A 19,222-nucleotide genomic window follows, 5' to 3' on the forward strand; every position below is an offset into this window, starting at 1 on the left:
TTTATATTTCAATCGCTATATCTAATTCTAGCCAAGGTTTTGATTGCTATCAGACCTGTTTATTGAGGGTTCATTTTGATATGTTTGCCAGGAGGTTAGACAATGCTGCGCCTGTACATTTTCCTGTCATCTTACTTGTTGCCGCTGATATTCTTGGAAGTGGGATTGCTGCACAAGTCCTCCAAATCAGCTTTAATGGTGAAACCTGAATTTGGCAGCATGTGATTTAATTCTACCCACAAACTTGTGACAGTCTTGAAACATCCTCCCCTCCCCTCACAGAAAGTTGAATACAATTCACTAGTCACTGCAGCTTAACTCAGATCAATTCACAAGATCATACTGTTAAACCTTTTTCACTGTAAACAAAAAAATAAAGAACTTGGTTATCTACTTGCTTGTTATTGGCATGCGAATGTTAGCAGTTTCAACAAAAGGTTCTCTGTTTATATAAACAGTTCTGCTAATTGTTCACTTTAAACAGGAAAGAAACCAGTCTGCCACTTTGGGCTGTTTCTAGCTCAAATGTCACTTACAGTATCTATAAGACATTTGGAATCAGCAAGAGCAATGCTGATTTCTAGAGCTGTTTAACTTTAAGGGGGGGGGGTCATAGCTGTCAAGTTTTACCTTTTCCCACGAGGAAACCTATTCAGCATAATGCAATTTCCCTTAAAATAAGGGAGAACTTGACAGCTATGGGGGGGATACAGGTATGTAGCCCTTCTCAGAGACATTTTTTACCATTCAAGTCTTTCATGCTTTGGGTGACCCCTCATCTATGACACAACTGTGAAAATTAGCAATGTTATTTCCAAGATATAAAAGACCAGAACTACTTTTTTTTAAAAAGAGTCAGCTATCGCTTTAAATTCTTCATTGGGTGGGCAGGGGCGATGGGACAAATGCATACTTAAGGCTGGCAGATTGAATATTCAGGGAGTGCAGGGTGGGGGACCCTCATGAGAAGAGAAGACTCCCTAGAAAAGACCCTGATGTTGGGAAAGATGGAGGGCACAAGGAGAAGGGGACGACAGAGGATGAGATGGTTGGACAGTGTTCTCGAAGCTACTAACATGAGTTTGGCCAAACTATGAGAGGCAGTGAAGGATAGGCGGGCCTGGCGTGCTCTGGTCCATGGGGTCACGAAGAGTCGGACATGACTGAACGACTGAACAACAACAAAGGGTGGGGGAACCAGCATATCCATGTGCGTGTCAGTACCTGGCAGCCCTGCTGACCTTGAGGCCTGTGTGTTTCCTCAGGCCTGGGAAGGGGAGCAAAACACCAGCTGTGGCTTATTGCCACCCCCTTTTTGTTTAATTTTTTCCCCTATTCACTATACCTGGAAAGAATTATTATTAGTGGATTTCCCTAAATTCCTGTTTGACATCATACAGTTCAAAACTTATATTTGTATGTTCTTTTCTCTGCTGCTAATGTGGATAAGGGATAGGAGCGGGGGGGGGGGGTTGTTGCTGATGCTTATGGACAATTTATACTACTCAGGGTTTGGAGAACGGGAATGAAATATGTTCAGTTACTCAAAAGCCACAGAGAGAGAATCTGTTGGCACATAGTGGGACCTCTTTGTACGAGAGACAAAGAGGAAGAGAGTGGGCTGCCATGAGTAAAATATGGGTTGGGAACTATTGCTAATACCATTGGTTGTTTAATCAGTTTAAATGTTCTGCTTGTTTTTACATACATATTTGGTTAAACTTAAAATGTTACTTTTTGTTGCTGTAGTTTTGCTTGTTTAACTTACGATAGCATTGTTTATTGGTCCTGTTTATAATATTTTGTAATTTTTCTATATTGTTTTTCACCATTTATTTTTATTACTTTGTTCCCCACAGTGGGATTGAAAACATACAACTAAGAGTGGGCTATAAATACTGTGAATAAAAAATATAAATAAATAAATCGCACACCATCAGCAAACCTAGTAATAAGAGCACTAAGCAGATGGATCTTCTACACAGGCAGCATTACAGAAGAAAGAAAATGAATTCTAAGGGCTTATGGAGCTTAGCAGCTACTCACACAACAACCAGCTGTACCAATAAACAAGTAAACAACTTGCTTCTTTATCTTGGTTAATAGAAAACCCTGTCTTAGCTGCAGCTATCAAGTGCAATACTGTGCTGGTAAATTGTGCTCCAAAATTATCAACTCCCCCCCCCCTTTTTTGCAGAGAATAGTCACTAGTTTTAACTGTTACTCAGCAAGCATCACAAGTAATAGTGCCTTTTAATATTTGCTTGAAGATCCCAAATGACTCTGGACACACTCCAAAAACATACACTTCAGTTACAGTGGTACCTCATGCTGCGAACGGGATCCGTTCCAGAGCCCCATTTGCAACATGAGCAGAACGCAACATGAAGTGTTGCGTCTGCGCGTAGCGCGATTCAGTGCTTCTGCACATACTCAAAGCATGATTTGGTGCTTCTGTGCATATAGCCGAAACCTGAAATAACCCGTTCCGGTACTTCCGGGTTTGGCGTGTTCGTATCCTGTGACAAACGCAACCCACAGCGGCCGTAACATGAGGTACGACTGTACATTTTTATAGATATGTTCCAAAGGCCAGAACTAAAATCTAGTCAGTGCAGATTGCATTAAGAAAAGAAGCAGCAGGTCCCTGATTTTCACTGAGGATTGGTGCCATCTGAGGGCTGTTGCCTGCCTGCATACCATGTCCTTCAACTAGGGAGTCCTGTTGCAGTGACACCAGCACATAGTTAAAGTTAACTATGATTGTCCTTCTAATCATGGCTTGTGGTGGGTTCACAAACTATGCTTAAAACAAACCATGGGAGGAAGGGGGCAATGTCCCTTTGCAAACCTTGTCCCATTATGTCTGCAACAGGTTGAGATGGTAGAAAAAGAATCAGTTTAGTTATTCAGTTAATTATTGTAGCAGCTCTTGCCTTTAAGCCGCCTGTGCTCCTTTAAGCGAAAAGATATATTTTATGAAGTTTTTCTTGCTTGGGATTTGCAAGATAACCCATGGTGGAAGGTGTGGTTTACTCATGCTTCAGTCAAATTGGCTTCTCTCATAAACACAGACTTGATTTGAAGATGCTTCCTCTGCAGAATCCACATGCCTTTAAGAACTCCCTACTGAACTATGGAAAGTCACAGTGGAAAATATTTAAGGGTCAAGAAAGATTATATCATAGAATCAGAGTTGGAAGAGACCACAAGGGCCATCCAGTCCAACCCCCTGCCAAGCAGGAAACACCATCAAAGCATTCCTGACAGATGGCTGTCAAGCCTCTGCTTAAAGACCTCCAAAGAAGGAGACTCCACCACACTCCTTGGTAGCAAATTCCACTGCCGAACAGCTCTCACTGTCAGGAAGTTCTTCCTAATGTTTAGGTGGAATCTTCTTTCTTGTAGTTTGAATCCATTGCCCCGTGGTCAATGGTCAAGAAAGAAAACCACAGAGTGAAAGAGAGACGACTTTGTCAGAACCAGGCAATAGCAAGCTCCCTTTCATCTGGAAAATATACGCAACGCTCTTAAATCCACACATAACCAGAAAGTTGTAATGCCAAAAACTCCAGTTAGCATAACACAAAAGAAAAATGTGTGTACTCCAACAACTCAGTCCACAACACTCTCGAAGAGAGTGCTTATATAACTGGCTTGCTTATATAACTGGCTTGGCCACATTATGGTATGCATCAACCTACAGTAAGTAACATTATTTCAAAGGAGATTATTATGCATTGTACAAAAATATGGCCATTCATGCATTAAAAAAAATCAATGTGCTTGTATCGTTGTATAGTGCCTGAATATTTTACATGAATTGCTGGAATGTAAATGTGGTTAAAAAAGGAAAGTAAGATGTACCTTTTTTCACAGAAGTTACTGAAACATAAAACTGCACCCCAATATTTGTCAGTGGGAACTGCCAACATAATGTAATCTACATAAGAAAATGGAGAACAGCAAACAACAAACTATAAAAATTCCAGCCATTAAATCACCCTGAACACATCCTCCCACTACTCTTTCTATGTACCGAGACAAATATACTTACTTTTTGAAATACAAGGCAATAGTCTAAGGATGCTATAGCCAATGTGTTTTTATTAATATTACTTCAAAAGTATTTCCCGTTGCTAAAAAAGTTATTTGTTTTTCATAAAATTGGTTAGAACAATCTCCCTACAATCATAAACTAATTAAATGCACACTGTTCTTTCCACTTTATATGTATTCCCAGCCCTGTAACATTTGTTGATGTTGCAATGCCCAGGCACCTGATAAAGAACTTTAAGGAAAAATATTTATGTAAAAGGCCATAGCAAGCAAGAAGCAGTAAGGAAGTACAGAGTACATGAAACCAGTTTATGCTGGCCAACAGACCATATAGGCAACAAAAGTTTAATGCAAGGGCAGTGTTTCAAACTGCCAGGTACAACATGTTGAGATTGATATTATGAGCTAAAATACAGGCCTGTAAAAGTCAGGGCTAAAGTATTTTATTTACACATTACCCAAATGACAGAATTTTATTATATAGTAAGAAGAAGTAGTGCAGTGCTGATGGAGTTAGATTTGGAAAACTAAATTTAAATCCCACAGGTAAATTCTCTGGTTATGGCCAAGTTATTATTTCTCAAACTCTGGGACATATGCGTAAAATGTAGGTCTTTCAGAACCAGGGTTATATGGTTCTAGCGGCTGCTCCAGTCACCAATTTAGATGCTGCAATCTGGATTAGTAATAGTTTCAGAGTCACTTTCAAAGATAGCCCCATGTATATAGCATGTCACAGTAGTCCAAGTGGGAGATAACCTTACACACACAGGGCTGTGTGCATTCAGTACAGCCTGTCATTCATAGAATTGATATAAATAAGGCATCATTCTTATCTCCAATGTGGGCTACATTTTGCAGAAGAGATATGGTGTCTCACACAGGAAACAATAATATTAAATTATATGGCAATCTCAAGAAATGTGGTTAATTCCAGTTTCCTAGTGAACAAAAGCAGTCACACATTCCTGCTTTTCCCAGGAAATGTGCTACGAATGGATGAAACACTCCTGCCAGCTTTCTTGTTGACATCTCTGAATAGGGCACTACTTCTGGAGTTTGCTGGTGGAAAGCAAATTACCTGATTGAAGAGGTACTTATTTTCCTTGGAACAGTCCTTGTGCTGTTATTCAGTCTAACAGCAGTCTGGTAGGCTTCATCCTCTCCACTAGTAGGTGCCCCAGTCTGAAAACAGAAGCTCTTCCTATATTTGAAGCACACATGAGACAGGAGGATTCCAGCTTGCTGTTTCACAGCTACCTGTAGATGCCTTCCTTTCAAGTCTTGGCAAGCAAACACTAGCTAAGTCAGCAGTTGGAACGTCCAGGACGCTGCCGAAAATTACTTACTGTACTGTCATTGCCCTCCCCAGCATCTCTCTTTTTCTGCTGTTTATCTTCTCTGGAAGAGAAATGAGAAAGCCAGCCATAAATTATCTAACCTAGTGAGACAATCTTTCTATTTGAACTGTATTTAAGCCAGGCTGCTAAGGCTCCTTGGCAGACAAAAAGAGCACCAGCAGCAGCTGGAACTTTATTTTATATTAACTTTCTTTTTGTTTGTTTTTTCTATGCTTGCTGAATTATTGATTTCATTTTCTGTGAATTTATTCTGTAAACTGCTTTCTCCACAGACCTCAACCTCTGTGTTTTGTATTTGATAGTAAAGGGATTTTTCTTGTAAGCTGCTTTGGGCAAACTCAATGTAGAAAGGCAACAAATAAATAATGTATTAATTTATTATCCATCAAAAGATCTATTGGTTCTAAGTGAGCATCCCAGTCAGCTGCTTACTTGTAATAATAATAATAATAATAATAATAATAATAATAATCTGCTACTCTTTGTGTGCACCATAAGCAAACAACATACCATAAGCAATCTGCCAAGGTATGGAGGAGGAAAAATAACCATTTCTTAGACTAGAAGCAGCTCCAATAGAACAAACACAGTCTTAAAGGTGCACTGTCACCAATTCTGGTCATTTGCACCACAGAAAAAAAGTGATTCTAGGCTATTTTCCGAAAGGAACAATTTTTCCAGGTCTTCTCAGTAGTCATCTGAAGGCAGCCCTGTTCTGATGTTTTAATGTATTTTTAATCTCCTGTTGGAAGTGGTATAAGTAATAAATAAGTAATAAATTGGTGGTATAAGTCAGTGTTTTTCAACCACTGTTCCGTGGCACACTAGTGTGCCGTGAGATGTTGCCTGGTGTGCCGTGGGAAAAATTCCAGCCCTGGTTGCGCACTGAATAAAGTATTTTATAATTTTTCATATTTCTGTTTAATTACTATTTCATAATAAAGTAATTATAAAATACTTTCTTTGTGTTTATTTGATTCCTGTTCAAGAGAATTACTTTATATATAGTCAATATAGGCACAGAGTTAAATTTTTTAACATTTTCTAATGGCGGTGTGCCTCGTGATTTTTTTCATGAAACAAGTGTGCCTTTGCCCAAAAAAGGTTGAAAAACACTGGTATAAGTGGTATAAGTAATAAATTGTTGTTGTTGTTGTTATAGTCAAGTGCACCCTGTGAAATGCCCTCCCGTAGGATGTCAAGGAAATAAACAACTCCATCTGAAGGCAGTCTTGTATAGGGAAGTTTTAAATGTTTGATGTTTTAAGTTAATACGTTCTAGCAAAACTGAGTAAGAAGTACTCTGGATCAAAAAGTAAAGGGTCACTTACAGGGGTTCTTTTGAGCATGAACTCTAGGGAACGGAATCCCTTTACCTATTTAAAATTAATTATTATTTTATGTCCGGGGGGCTGGAACGGATATACATGCACCCAATGCCCGAGGCAAAAGTCCACCTGTATCCGCAATCAATAAAACTGTGGCCATTTCTAATCCAGATCATTGTCCGTCTGAGCTGATTAATCACATCTTACATTTTGCCACTGCCTCGCACTGTGACTGGGCCCGCAATAAACAAGCAAACTTCCTAGTGAGTTTCCCCCTACTTCCCCCACCACCCGAAGAAAAGAAAGAAGCAGCAGCACTGGTCCCTCATCGATGCGGTGTGCGAAGTGTGAGGCAAGACATTTCGAGCAGCGCAATACAGGGGAAGGCCTAAGCCCGGGAGGAGAGGAATGCAAGGCGGACCTCAGCGCCTGCCAGAAGGAACTAGAGGCCAACGAGGCCTTCCTTTATTTATTAAAAGGGGAAGCCTCGCGGCAGATACCCTCCCGCGCCCACCGGCTTCGCCCTGAAACAGCCGACTTACCTCCCCCGCCCCCCCCCCCAGAACATACACCACAACGGAAAAAATAAAACCGAATACAACCGTCGCTGCGCGCGCTCTGCTGAAAAGGAGGCGGGACAAACCGGAATCCCTCACCCAATCAAAAAGCGCTCTCTTACCTCAGACGCTCTTTCCCTCCGCCACCGCACCGCGCAGGCGCGCTTCCAAAAAAAGAAAAAAGAAAACCGTCGCCCGATGAGAACACAGGCTCCTCCCACAGCCACCGAAGGAGGTGGCGGTTAGTGGAATAGGTGCGCCTGCGCAATGGGAGGAGGTATTACCACGACCCCTTCCCCACCCTTTGGGCCCGCCCCCTGCTTCCTTCCCGCGGAGGGGCCCATTTAAAGGCAGCGGCGGGGGGGCCCGCTTGCCCTTGTCGTCGAGCCATTGGGCCGCGCGGGCAGCAGCTTCCCGCCTCCTCCCTTTGCTCCTCCCACCCCTTTTTCCCCCGCCCTGCCGCGTCGACGCCCTTCAGTTTTCCCCCTTCTCAGAGCGGCGAGCGCCAGCCCAGCGTCTCCCTTGCCCTTTTGCCGCCTCTGAGGTAAACCGCCGGCCGCCCCACGAGCCCCATTTTGCCGCCGCTACCATGTACCGCTGCCTCGGGGAGCTCCTGGCGCCCGTCCGCGCCGCCGGCTCGCCGGCGCTGTCCGGCCCGGAGCCGTGCGCGGCTGCCCTGCTTGCGGGGAGCGGTCCGGGGAGGAGGAGGGCGACGACGACGACGAGTCGGGACGACGGCGGGCGCCGCCAATACAGCCAAGCGGTGTCGGCGTCGGAGGACGACCCCAACTTCTTCAAGATGGTGGAGGGTTTCTTCGACCGGGGCGCCGGTATCGTGGAGGACAAGCTGGTGGAAGGGCTGCGCACCCGCGAGAGCCCCGAGGAGAAGCGGCACCGCGTCCGCGGCATCCTCCGCATCATCAAGCCCTGCAACCACGTGCTCAGCGTCTCCTTCCCCATCAAGCGGGAAAACGGCGAGTGGGAGGTGGTCGAGGGCTACCGGGCGCAGCACAGCCAGCACCGCACCCCCTGCAAGGGAGGTGAGCCTCGCCTCCCCGAATACCCAGCTCCTCCTCTGCTTATTTCCGTGTGCGGCGCAATGTTTTCTCAAAACTTGGGTTCTTGTCGAACTACAACTCCCATCGTCGCTGATCACCGATCATGCTAGCTCTAGGGATGATGGGAGTTGTAGTCGACAAGAACCGAGAACCTTAAGTTTGAGAAACGCCAGCAGTGTGTTGTAATATGGCCTGGGGGACCAGAGTTCGAATGAGCCACGAAGCTCGCTGGGTGGCCTTAAGCGTAGCTGCTGCTTTGGGGATCACTGGTAGCCGAGGAAGATTGTCTTGCCTTCCATAAACAGTTTTAACAGGGAGTCCTACCTCACAGGGTTGTTGGGAGGAGAAGAACCGTGCACACCACATTGAGCTCCTTGAAAGAAATGGTGGTGTATAAAATAATAAAAACCAACTCGCCAAGCTGCTTGGTTTTGCTTCTCCTGAGTTGATTGATGCACCCCCCCCCCCTCTGAATGGCTCTACCTGAGCCCCAGTGCAAAAAGAAAAGAAAAGAAAAAAAAAGGCCAGCTCAGGGCCAGTTCTTTAAAACCAAAGAAAACAAGAGGGAGGAGGGAAGCCTGAGTCACAATGAATGGGAAACAGCATAGTCCCAGCCAAGGGAACTAGCGCTGTATTCTGTGTCCCAGCCAAAATAACTGACCTCTGTGTATCCATTGTGGCTTGGAAAGTGCGGACAATCTTTGAAGTGGCGCATGACTCTTAGCTCCCCCCCTTTTTTGCAGCAATGGACCACTGAAGGGGGTAGCCCAGAGCTGAGTTTTCCTCTTCAGTAACTTTAGCAAAGTAAATGCCTTCCTACCATCTTCCCCACCAACATAGTCGGGAGTTACCACTTGTGTTGGGTGTGTGTGCAACATGTACTTTACTACTGAAGTAAACAGGTCTGCTGAGTGGGTTGGCTGTAATGTCATTGCCCCCTTGAGAGCTTTCCCTTCTAATATGACTACAGTATTGTTTGTGGTTTCAGCAGCCGAAAAAAAAAGATTCGTTTTGTGCCTCTTTACTCAGGAGATGAGGCTCCTTGGATTAGGTCACTTGCACATACATGCTCAGCACTTAATTTATCACAATCAATTATTGTACCTGGGATGACTCCATTAGAAAGTATAGTTGTTAACAGGAAGTATCATAGTACTAAAATTGTATGTAACCCACCTTCCTGTGGTGTATGTGATTGGGGATTCCACTTATTTTTAGCTTTGTAACAGTATCTTGAAGTAGTTTGGGATGAGAGAGACTGACCCATGATCACCTGGTGAGGTGTGTGTGTTTTTGTGTCTCAGATTCTCTCATTCTAAATGTGTGGTGTCGTCTTTGCATCTGCCAAGAAATGACTTGCATAAGTCATCATGAGCGGAAAGTGAAAGTGGGAGCAATCTTTTAACTGGTGAAGTTGGCACAGAACAAAGATGTGAAAAGCTCGCCTGCTAAATTTCTGCCAACCAGGCAGTTTCCCACATGCAAAGAATAAAATACATGGCAACTAACTGTTTTGTGCAGGCATCATGAAGAGCATCTGAATCACAAGCAGAAGGTCCTAGGTTCAATCCCAGGCATTTCCAAATAGGGTTGGGAGAAACTTCTACTGAAATCCTGGAGAGCCACTACCTCGGTATAAGACAGCTTCCTACGTTCCTATTTTCCACAGTGCCTTGGATCTTGCACTCTTTGGGGGTATTGTTAAAGAGAAATTGCACCCACCACAAAAAATAGTTAAGAATATTTGGAGAAACCTCTGCAGTGGGCTCTTTCTAAGCAGTGAAGGGAGGAAATATCAAAAAATTCCCATGGAAAGCTGAGAAATTTCAGCTTTGCTGTAATAGTACATACCAAGAGTAAGTACCTTCTCCAGTTTTGAAACTCCCATTGTTATAGGCTCATTTTGCTACAATTTCATTACCCTGAGCAGTTTCTGAATTCCGGGTGCAGTACTACACCTAAGATTTCAGATTAAAAGTGGGAGGAAAGGAGGACCTTTTTCTGCCTCCCCACTTCCTACTACACTCTGAAGACTGGAGAAGAGACCCTCTTAAAAATATTAGGGAGGTTGGCAGGAGAAGGACTAGACCAGGGGTTGGCATGATTTACTTGCCTGGGCCGGTACACTCCAGCCAAGATCCCTTTGTGGGCTGGATCGTGTGAGTGCCCACGCCCGTGATTTCCTGCGTTTGCGCAGATGCAATTTTCGACATCACATGCACAGACGCAATTTTTGGCACCACAGAAGCGAGTCCCCATGCCACGCTGTGCTAATTTAGCGCTGCACGTGGGGACTCACTGAGCAGGCAGCTCGGTTCGGGGGTGGCTCAGGAGCCACTTGTGGTCCTTGGGCCTTAGGTTGCCAACCCCTGGACTAGACCATGTGAAAAATGAACATAATATTTTAGCTGCAGTTCATTCATTTTCAGCTTTGTATTCTTTTTATAAAAAAGCATGTGTAGACATTCCACTGTTGCGCCCATAACCTAGACTTAAGGTGCCATTTAGCTCCTAGCTTTCATATCTCAGTTTCTAATGCTGGTCTTCTCTCCTACACTTCTTACAGAAATTGTTTTCTACTTTGCTAACTACATAAAGTATAGAATTCCGTGTAGTATTCTTATGTGCTTTTCCATAATTGTTTCCATACCACCTATATAATTTAAGTGCTGTATTTTTCGCACCATAGGGCGCACCTCATTTTTAGAGGAGGAAAACAAGAAAAAAATAATTTTCTGGTTTTCCTCCTCTAAAAGGCTGGGAGGGGCGGCGGAGGTATGCTGCTGGTTGTTCCCCGCCAACCCTGATTGCAAAAACAAGCCTGCTTTGGCAATCAGGGTTGGCGGGGAAGAACCAGCAGCATACCTCCGCTGTCCCTCGCTGTACGCGGCGGAGGCGGGTGACGGTGGAGGGATGCTGCTGGTTGCTCGCCACTGCCTCTGCAAAAACAAGCCGGCAGGGGGAGCCCGGTAGCATCGCTACAGCATCTCTACCGGGCTCCCCCTTCCCCCGCCCCTTTCCGACACCGGCGGGGGTGGCAGGGGGAGCCCGGTAGTGAGCGCGCTGGCAGTGGGGTGGGGGGGGGAGAGGAAGATCAGCCTGGGTTGCTCTTCTCCCCCCCCCCCCATGCTGAAGCCGCTGCCAGCGTGCTCCAATTTTGCAAGCGGAGCGCGCTGGTGGCGTGGGTGGGGGAGAGAGGAAATCAGCCCAAGCTGCTCTTCCTCTCCTCCATGCTGCCGCTAAAGCTGCCGCCAGTGCGCTCCGCTTATAAAAGCATAGCACGCTGGCAGCGGCGGGGGGGGAGATGTCCCTAGCGGTGGGGGAAGGCGGAGCAGCCCGATTTTGGGCTGCCAGACTCTCCCCCGCCCCTCTGCGGATGTCAGCGACGGGGGCGGGCGGAGCAGCATGATTTCAGGCTGCCTCCCTCCCACGCCGCTGGGAGCCATGGCTCCGGCGACAGAGGCATCCCTCCACTCGAGGGATCCCGCTGCAGTCAATGCCTTCACTCCATAGGATGCACAGGCATTTTCCCTTCCTTTTCAGGAGGTAAAAAGTATGTCTTATGGAGCGAAAAATATGGTAAATACTGTTTAAAAATTGCTCCTCCGGGAGTAATCATATGCTGTATAGTAGGCAGTCTCTCCTGCAGACGAACTCTTCTATGATTTACATACTCCAGCACCATATCTATATCCTTGACATTGGGAGTAAATGTGCCTTGAGGGTATGTAACATGGAAGTAATTGTTTGTGCCTTTGGAGGCAACATTTAATTTCTTTGGGAACGGAGGAGGAGATGCTGTTTCCAAACAGTAGGGATTATTCAGTATTAGGTGCCTCACTCCACACATGAGCACATATGCTCATAGAAGGCAGAGGAGTAGAGCTTTGGCATTTATCATTAAGTTAAATAAGTGCCATTTTATTTTTTTCCTGTTTGCTTGTGTGATCAGAGTAGAAATAGAAAGCAATCATATACATGTTTACTCAGAAGTAAGACTTTCTGAGTTCAGCATGATGTAGTCCCGTGACATCTCATATGTTCCATGCAGATTACCGGTAGCTGTGGAAGCCAAGGACCAGAAAGGGGACAATTTGCATCCTCATGAGGGGGCTTGGTGGAGAGGTTTAAATGTGTCTGCCCAGTACTGAAACTACTTTCATAAAAAATAGATATTTGGGCTGCTGTAGCTAGAAAAACATAATTGGGATGACCATAATGCATGTGGCAGTCGGTTGCCCGAGGGTAAATCCTGCAAAAACTTTTAAGAACTCTAAAAACATCCTTTCTATGGTATTCTGTGCTCCTGGTGAGGTTACATTGGTACAAAGGTTGTTAAGGTGCATTTTGGCAATCAGAATATAATCTCTTGCTCTGAAAGAAAATCATTTCAACATTTTTCCTCATCTCAGCCCTATGACAACTGAACTTCCTCCAAATTCTTGCAGCAGCTCACCACAGACTTCTTTCCTGTTGAGTTTTATAAAAAGATCCTTTGTGGAGTAGAGGAACTTAGTGTACAAAGTTTCAAAGGAGCTGGTTACTTATTGGGATTGCCCTCCTTGAAGCTCCTGTGATTTTTGCTTAATCTTCCGTGGCTGTATCAGCCTCTGATGTAAGTACAAGAGCTGATTGGTATGCCAAAATCATGCTGTAAATTTGGTAATGCAGAACAGTATGTATGTACTTCAGACAGTGGAGTTTACAAAAGAAATTGAAACATCCAGATAAATGCTCAGTAAATCTGAATAACAAATGGAAAGGAAATCCTATAATACAGTATATGAATACTAGCAGAACCCTATCTAGCGTAAAATCTTATCCAAAATTGGTTAACATCACATAATTGTACAAATAATAGTGAGTAAAATAACTACTCCTTTGGAAGGGAACTAATTTATTCTTTAGTGACCAGATACTATGGTGAAGATAACCTCAGAGATGCACAAAGGAACTGCTGTATTCTGCTTGCAGCTCCTACGTGTTGCTGACATAGTAGTTTTGCAATACTAACTTTTATCAGTGTTTTATTTAGTAGCACCTAGTTACCAATGGAGCATGCAGTATTTCACGAGAAGCTCAGTTAGGTTGGATTGGCTTATGTGTAAATGTAACAGAGATCCCCAAATCCCAATTCTACACTTTAGTGACCTGCTCCATACTCAAGTTTCTCCAGAGTTGGGAAGTCATAATTCCTATGATTTTCATGCATTGGTTCAACATTTTCTATGTAGAGAATAACAGTATGAGTGGTAGAAAGTCAGCTGAGAAGTAGTGATGTTGTAAATATGTTCCTTTGTAGTGACTGCTGGAGGTGGTAACCAAATTTTTATCATCCTCTGGGTAAGTTTAACAGTCATGCCCCAAGCTCTTTCCCTTTCCCTCCAACTCTTTGTCTACTTCATTTGTTATTTATTTGCAATTATTAAAAACTTAGTAAGTTTAAATTTAAAAAGTATATGGAAGGAGTGGGATAGTGATCTGTGTAGCCTTCTCTCTTTTCCCCTCCTCTCAGGATACCCCATCTGATTCTGATTTGTGTGCCCCAGCCTTCACATGAGCTTGTGAATGGTAGTTATACAACTCCATTGCTGCTATTTTTGAGTGACAAAAAGCACAGATCCAGTTGTAGTTTGTACCACCCAAACAGCTGTCTCTTGAGATGCGTAGTTTTCCCGGGTTAGTAAACTAAGCACCAGATGTCCATAATGTGCCCTAGAGTGGGAAGTATCTAATACTTTTGATAGGCTTGCTATGAAAGCTTGTTGCTGCTGGTTAACTACTTGAAAAATAAAAACTTGCATCCCAGAGACCACCTATTTTGTAACAGGATCCAGACAGTTCCTTTAGGGGCTTCCAAAGGTTTGTGTGCATTCAGGGAGGTTTGGCACAGCTGTGAATATCTGACCCTTTCCCCACATCAGTACTACTTTTGAAGAAAAAATAATAGTGTGGGGTTTACTAGTAGAAAAACCCATGCCCAAATAAATTCTTACTCTGTTCAGCTAAGGATGGTGTTCACATCCTGCTTGGACACCTTACTGCAGAAGTCTGACCATTATATCCTAGTACTTGGAAAATCTAGAAGCAAAGCTTTTTATGACTTCACTGCTGCGTACTGACATGTTCATATACTGATTTTTTTACTAAATGGTACTGATTGTTGATACAGCATTGATAATTTAAGGAAGATTTACTTAGAAGCACCAGTATTGGGGCCTACTTATGATTTAAAAAAATATATATGCTCGATCCTTTGGGGTAGATAGGGTAAAGTAAATGTTTGAGCTTCAAGTAGATGCTTGGATAATAAACAAAATTTGGCTTTGGCTGTTTGCTGTCAGCATAGCTGAAAGAAATCATTAATCTAGGACGGAACAACTACTAAGCTGAAAGATAAGACCTGCTGTTTACCAGGATCAGTGTTAAATACTCAGAAGATTAAAGTCAAAAGGTCAAAAGTGGTGGATTTTTTAAAGGTTTGCATACATTGAAATGTTAATCAGTCAAAGGATTTTGAATTATTTTTATTCTGTACTAAAAGGTTATGGTGTCAGATGTTCAGTGAAATTTAGAGTGCTTCACTTATTAATTTTTCTAAGCTAATTGTTTCAGCTACTTGAGGCCCTGCAATTGGAGATGCAAGGCCATTGAATTTGGAACATTCTGCATGCAAAGCATGTGATATACCATAGAACTGTGGCTCTTTTAAGTAGCTCATACTGAGCATTTATGTAGTGCTTCTAGGGAAGCAGTTTTCAAGCTCTCTTTTGTTGTTGACAGCTTGGTAGTCTTGGTGGACCACTTAATAAACTTTTTTCTTTCATACCAACATCATTACAACCAGTGCTGTAGTATGAAAATTACAGTGCGGGCCTTAGACCAAGCTGCTGAGAAGGTCCCCACCTGGTAATTTTTTTGGGCAGAAATTAGTAAACTGCATCAAAGGAAAATCATAAGCTCTAGGGGCTATAGTGCCTTGTTTGCTTATTGGATAAATTTGTCCCTAGTGAAAAAGCACTTTACCCCCATTGGGGGGGGATCATTGTACAGAAGCAGCCTTTCCATCACTCACCAGAATAGTGCTCACACACTGTTGGTTCATAGACCACAGTTTGAGAATCTTTCTTCTGTAGTGATCAAAGCACTTTAACACATTATCTTAATAATCTAAACAACTCTAAGGTAGATAGCATTGTCATGTCAGAGTTGGCATACTGAGATATAGTAATGCACCTAGTGAGGTTGTGGTTGAAGCAACTGGTGTTCTGACTCCTCTCCCCACCCACCTTTCCAACTCTCACACATGCACACCCTGCTCTGCCATACGGGTTGGGAAGCAGATAGAAGCTGCTGGGGTTTTTTTTAATGCATGTTACTGTTTACCTGTAGGATAAGGGAATTGCAAATGCTCTATATAGGGTGACTAATAAAAGAAATCCTGTTTGATGTAACACTTGGCATGTAATGTAATTCATTAATACAAATAATATAATTTATATAAAAACAGTCATCATTTATATAAATAACTGCAAAATTCTCCCGAGATCTCACTTTGCCTGTTTGACTGCATGCTTCTAGGCGGTCCTTAACGGGAAACCACAGCTGCTCTTGTTAATCATATAGACAGCTGCCTAGAGAAGTAAATGTATCCACTAGTGTACAGGAAGTAGGAGTTAGCAATGTGCAACAAACTTCTGACTGTGTACTTCTCATAGCAAAAGCTTGTTAGAGCAACAGATTCAGGACCTGAAAGTAAACTATTGATCCTATAGTGATGAACAAATCTGTGTTGATTCTTTTGTCAGCAAGAGTAGATGATTGACTTCAGATCCTGTTCAAACGGGATCTTAAATCCTGTCAGCCTTGCATATTGGTATGTAATATATTTAAAGTCATAGCAGTTTTAACCAATACTAGATTCATAACTGCAAGTGTCTCTGTTGGAGCACAACATAAAAATTAAACTGTGTATGGTTACTTGTTTCTAACTACATAATTTTATATCACTTGCTACCTTTTCAATATTTAAATCTCAAGTGCTGTTTGTTTACTCAGTGAACCATATATTCTTTATAGTGTGCATAAAACAAAACAAATTTGGAAATACTGTTATAAAGTCAGATTGCCAGACTCCAGTGTGATTCTTTAATTCACTGACGACATGACTTGTCCTTATGTGCTGTGGGATATTTTAATGCCATTTCTTACGTGTTGCCTAACAAGATGTTGGCTGTCCCTTCCCTAAGGCTGTGTAGAGGCTGCTGCAATGGACAATAGTGATCTGACACTCCGTTAGCTTCATACAATTAGTTTCATATGGTTATGAGTGATAGTTAGAGATGTAAAATTCCTGGAAATTTCGAAGCTCGGAACAAAACCTGTGGGCTTTCTTGCTGCAACCTACACTCAAGCTGATTTTACACAGCCCAAGAGCAAGAAACCCCTTTCCCTTTGGTGTCTGAACAAAACCTCTCTCAAAAGAATAACCAAATAAGACAATGAATAGTTCTTCCATTAGCAAGCCTATTAATACATTTGTGGTGCATTTAGGGATTTAAGGAATAAGCAATTTACAGCTCATGACTTCTAAGTGCAGTCAGACATTTAAGAAATAGGGATGTCTCTAAAAAGAGCTTGTAAATCCAAGATGATGTCTTCCAAACTCAGGTGGTTATTTTCTTACTTGGAGCAATGTCTTGGTCCACTCTGCTAAGCTCTGGCAGTTGGTATTTGTTTGTTCCTTGTGTGCTTGATCTCCAATAGTTTCTAGAAATGTGTAAACCTTGTTCATGCACGGACCTGACATATGATTGAGTTGACCTATCCCTGTAGACTTCTAAAAATGTGACTAAAATGATGTTGTGTTCAGTAACCCAAGGTAAGCTAATGCAAACTTCCGAAGTCCAGTGCATTTGTGGCCCTGTTAGTCGAGAAACTGAAGGAAATAGACCAACAGTTTGAATGAGTGTTAATGTTATGCTAGAAAATTATTTTCTTTGTTCACATTTGAATATGTTTGTTTTCCTTGGCTGTTTTTTCTTGCATCAGTAGATCGGGTTCTTGTAGTGTTGCTTCAGTAACAAGCAAACTTTTGTTTTGCATCATTGCCATTTATTGTCACTTAAACTCTGTTACCTTTTAAATGGTCCCTCTTTCTCTACTTATGTCTGTGGTGCTTGTACAGTGGTACCTCAGGTTACAGACGCTTCAGGTTACAGACTCTGCTAACCCAGAAATAGTACCTCGGGTTAAGAACTTTAGCTCAGGATGAGAACAGAAATTGTGCTCCGGCGGCACAGCGGCAGCTGGAGGCCCCATTAGCTAAAGTGGTACCTCAGGTTAAGAACAGTTTCAGGTTAAGAACGGACCTCCAGAACGAATTAAGTTCGTAACCAGAGGTACCACTGTAGTAATATATGTTATTTTTTTAAAAAAAATCTTTTTCTTTTGAGAGTAGCTAACCTAGTTTGTGATACGAAGACAGCCATGGGGGGGGGGGACATGTGAAATATATATTTAAAAACACTATAGTTTATTCTTCCTTTCACAAGCAGAAGTTACAGGATTGCTCTCAGGTTTGCTGATGATTTCAGAGTAACTTTCACTACTTTTCCATTGCAAAGGAGGTGGATCAGTTGTTAATAAATCACAATGTCTTTCTAAGTTAACTTGCATTTTTGGGTGTGCCAGGGAAGGAAAATCCCTAAACAAGTAAGATTCTTTGCTGGTTCAAGTGGAAAGTATTTTGCATAGCTATGAGTCATTTTGTAATTTAAGTCCTTTACAGAAAAGCATCTTGGCTCCTCGTCTTTGAGTTTTAGGAGTTATAACAGTATTGTGCACAACCGAATAAGAAATGTTAACTTTGCTGTGTAACTTCCATGTCGGGGCCTCACCCCTGCCCTTCAGCACTTTTCCAATGGAGCTCTTTGTTTAGCTTCATAAAGCTGTGGGTAGTTTTCATAGCGTACTTGATTGGAAAACAAAGTATCAGTGAGCTATCAGTAACAAGATCCTCCTGCCATTTAGTTTATTTCTTTTTAGTCTTCTGGTGTTCCATCAAACAGATAATGCCAAGATACAACATTTTAACCTTTTTGGTATGCTGATGCGACAGATTGGGCTGTTTAAAATTACATGTCATGTTGATAAACCTAGATGCATTGTCAAATGCACACAATATAGTTATTTCCCTTCCTTCCTGATCGTGAACAAAGACTGATACCTTCACCAGTGACTTGACTGAGAGGTTATTTGAACCACTGCCTCCCCTAGTCCCAGCTTGACTTACAGTTGATAATTTTGCAGATACTTTGAGATGGCATTGCAGAGCTAAGCTGCTCATTGGAGCACATGTTCTTTGTGGCCCATCATGGTCTCTTGTCAAACTAGTGTGCAGTTTTCTGTAGTGCTTCAAATGGGAGTTGGGAAAAGCCATAGCAATCTCCTAGCAGTTGGTACCACTACAATCTATGGGGGTGGGGGTTTGCTGTAGAATCTTATTCAGTAGCTGAGTTGAATGGGTCAGTGACGATGATGATGATGATTATATACCACTCTATGCCCACAGGTCTCAGGGTGAGTCACAAAATAAAATTGCAATATAAAAACATAGACTACATAATCCAAATAAAAACAGAAACAATGAAATAATGCCCCCCCCCCATTTTTTAAAGGGCATTGGATGACAATCAACCAAAGGCCTGGTTAAAGAGGAATGTTTTTGCCTGGCACCTAAAAGTGTATAATGTAGGCACCAAGCAAACCTCCCTGGGGAGAGCTTTCCACTGCAAACAAAGGCCCGTTCTCATGTTGCCACCCTCCGCACCTCTCGAGGAGGCACACGAAGGGCTTCA

General features: G+C 42.8%; 1 protein-coding gene and 1 long non-coding RNA gene across 3 annotated transcripts in view; one reads left to right on the forward strand and one right to left on the reverse strand.

Annotated features, from left to right (window-relative positions):
- Nucleotides 1-275: 275 nt before the first annotated feature.
- LOC117046656 lies at nt 276-11,897 on the reverse strand. Its single transcript, XR_004426602.1, has 3 exons — nt 11,884-11,897; nt 3,975-3,977; nt 276-359 (listed from the first exon to the last, which is right to left on the reverse strand). It is a non-coding gene; the product is annotated as an uncharacterized LOC117046656 (long non-coding RNA).
- GLUD1 (glutamate dehydrogenase 1) overlaps nt 7,729-19,222 on the forward strand; it is a 33,182-nt gene continuing 21,688 nt past the window's right edge. The window contains exon 1 of one of the 2 annotated variants that reach the window (XM_033148792.1): nt 7,729-8,345. In XM_033148792.1, the coding sequence (XP_033004683.1) occupies nt 7,895-8,345 (451 nt within the window). In that variant the 5' untranslated portion in view covers nt 7,729-7,894. The remainder of the gene's footprint in view (nt 8,346-19,222) is intronic. The other variant, XM_033148791.1, reaches the window with a different exon arrangement.

This window comes from Lacerta agilis, chromosome 5 (genome assembly GCF_009819535.1).
Source record: "Lacerta agilis isolate rLacAgi1 chromosome 5, rLacAgi1.pri, whole genome shotgun sequence".
In the NCBI taxonomy this organism is placed as follows: domain Eukaryota; kingdom Metazoa; phylum Chordata; class Lepidosauria; order Squamata; family Lacertidae; genus Lacerta; species Lacerta agilis.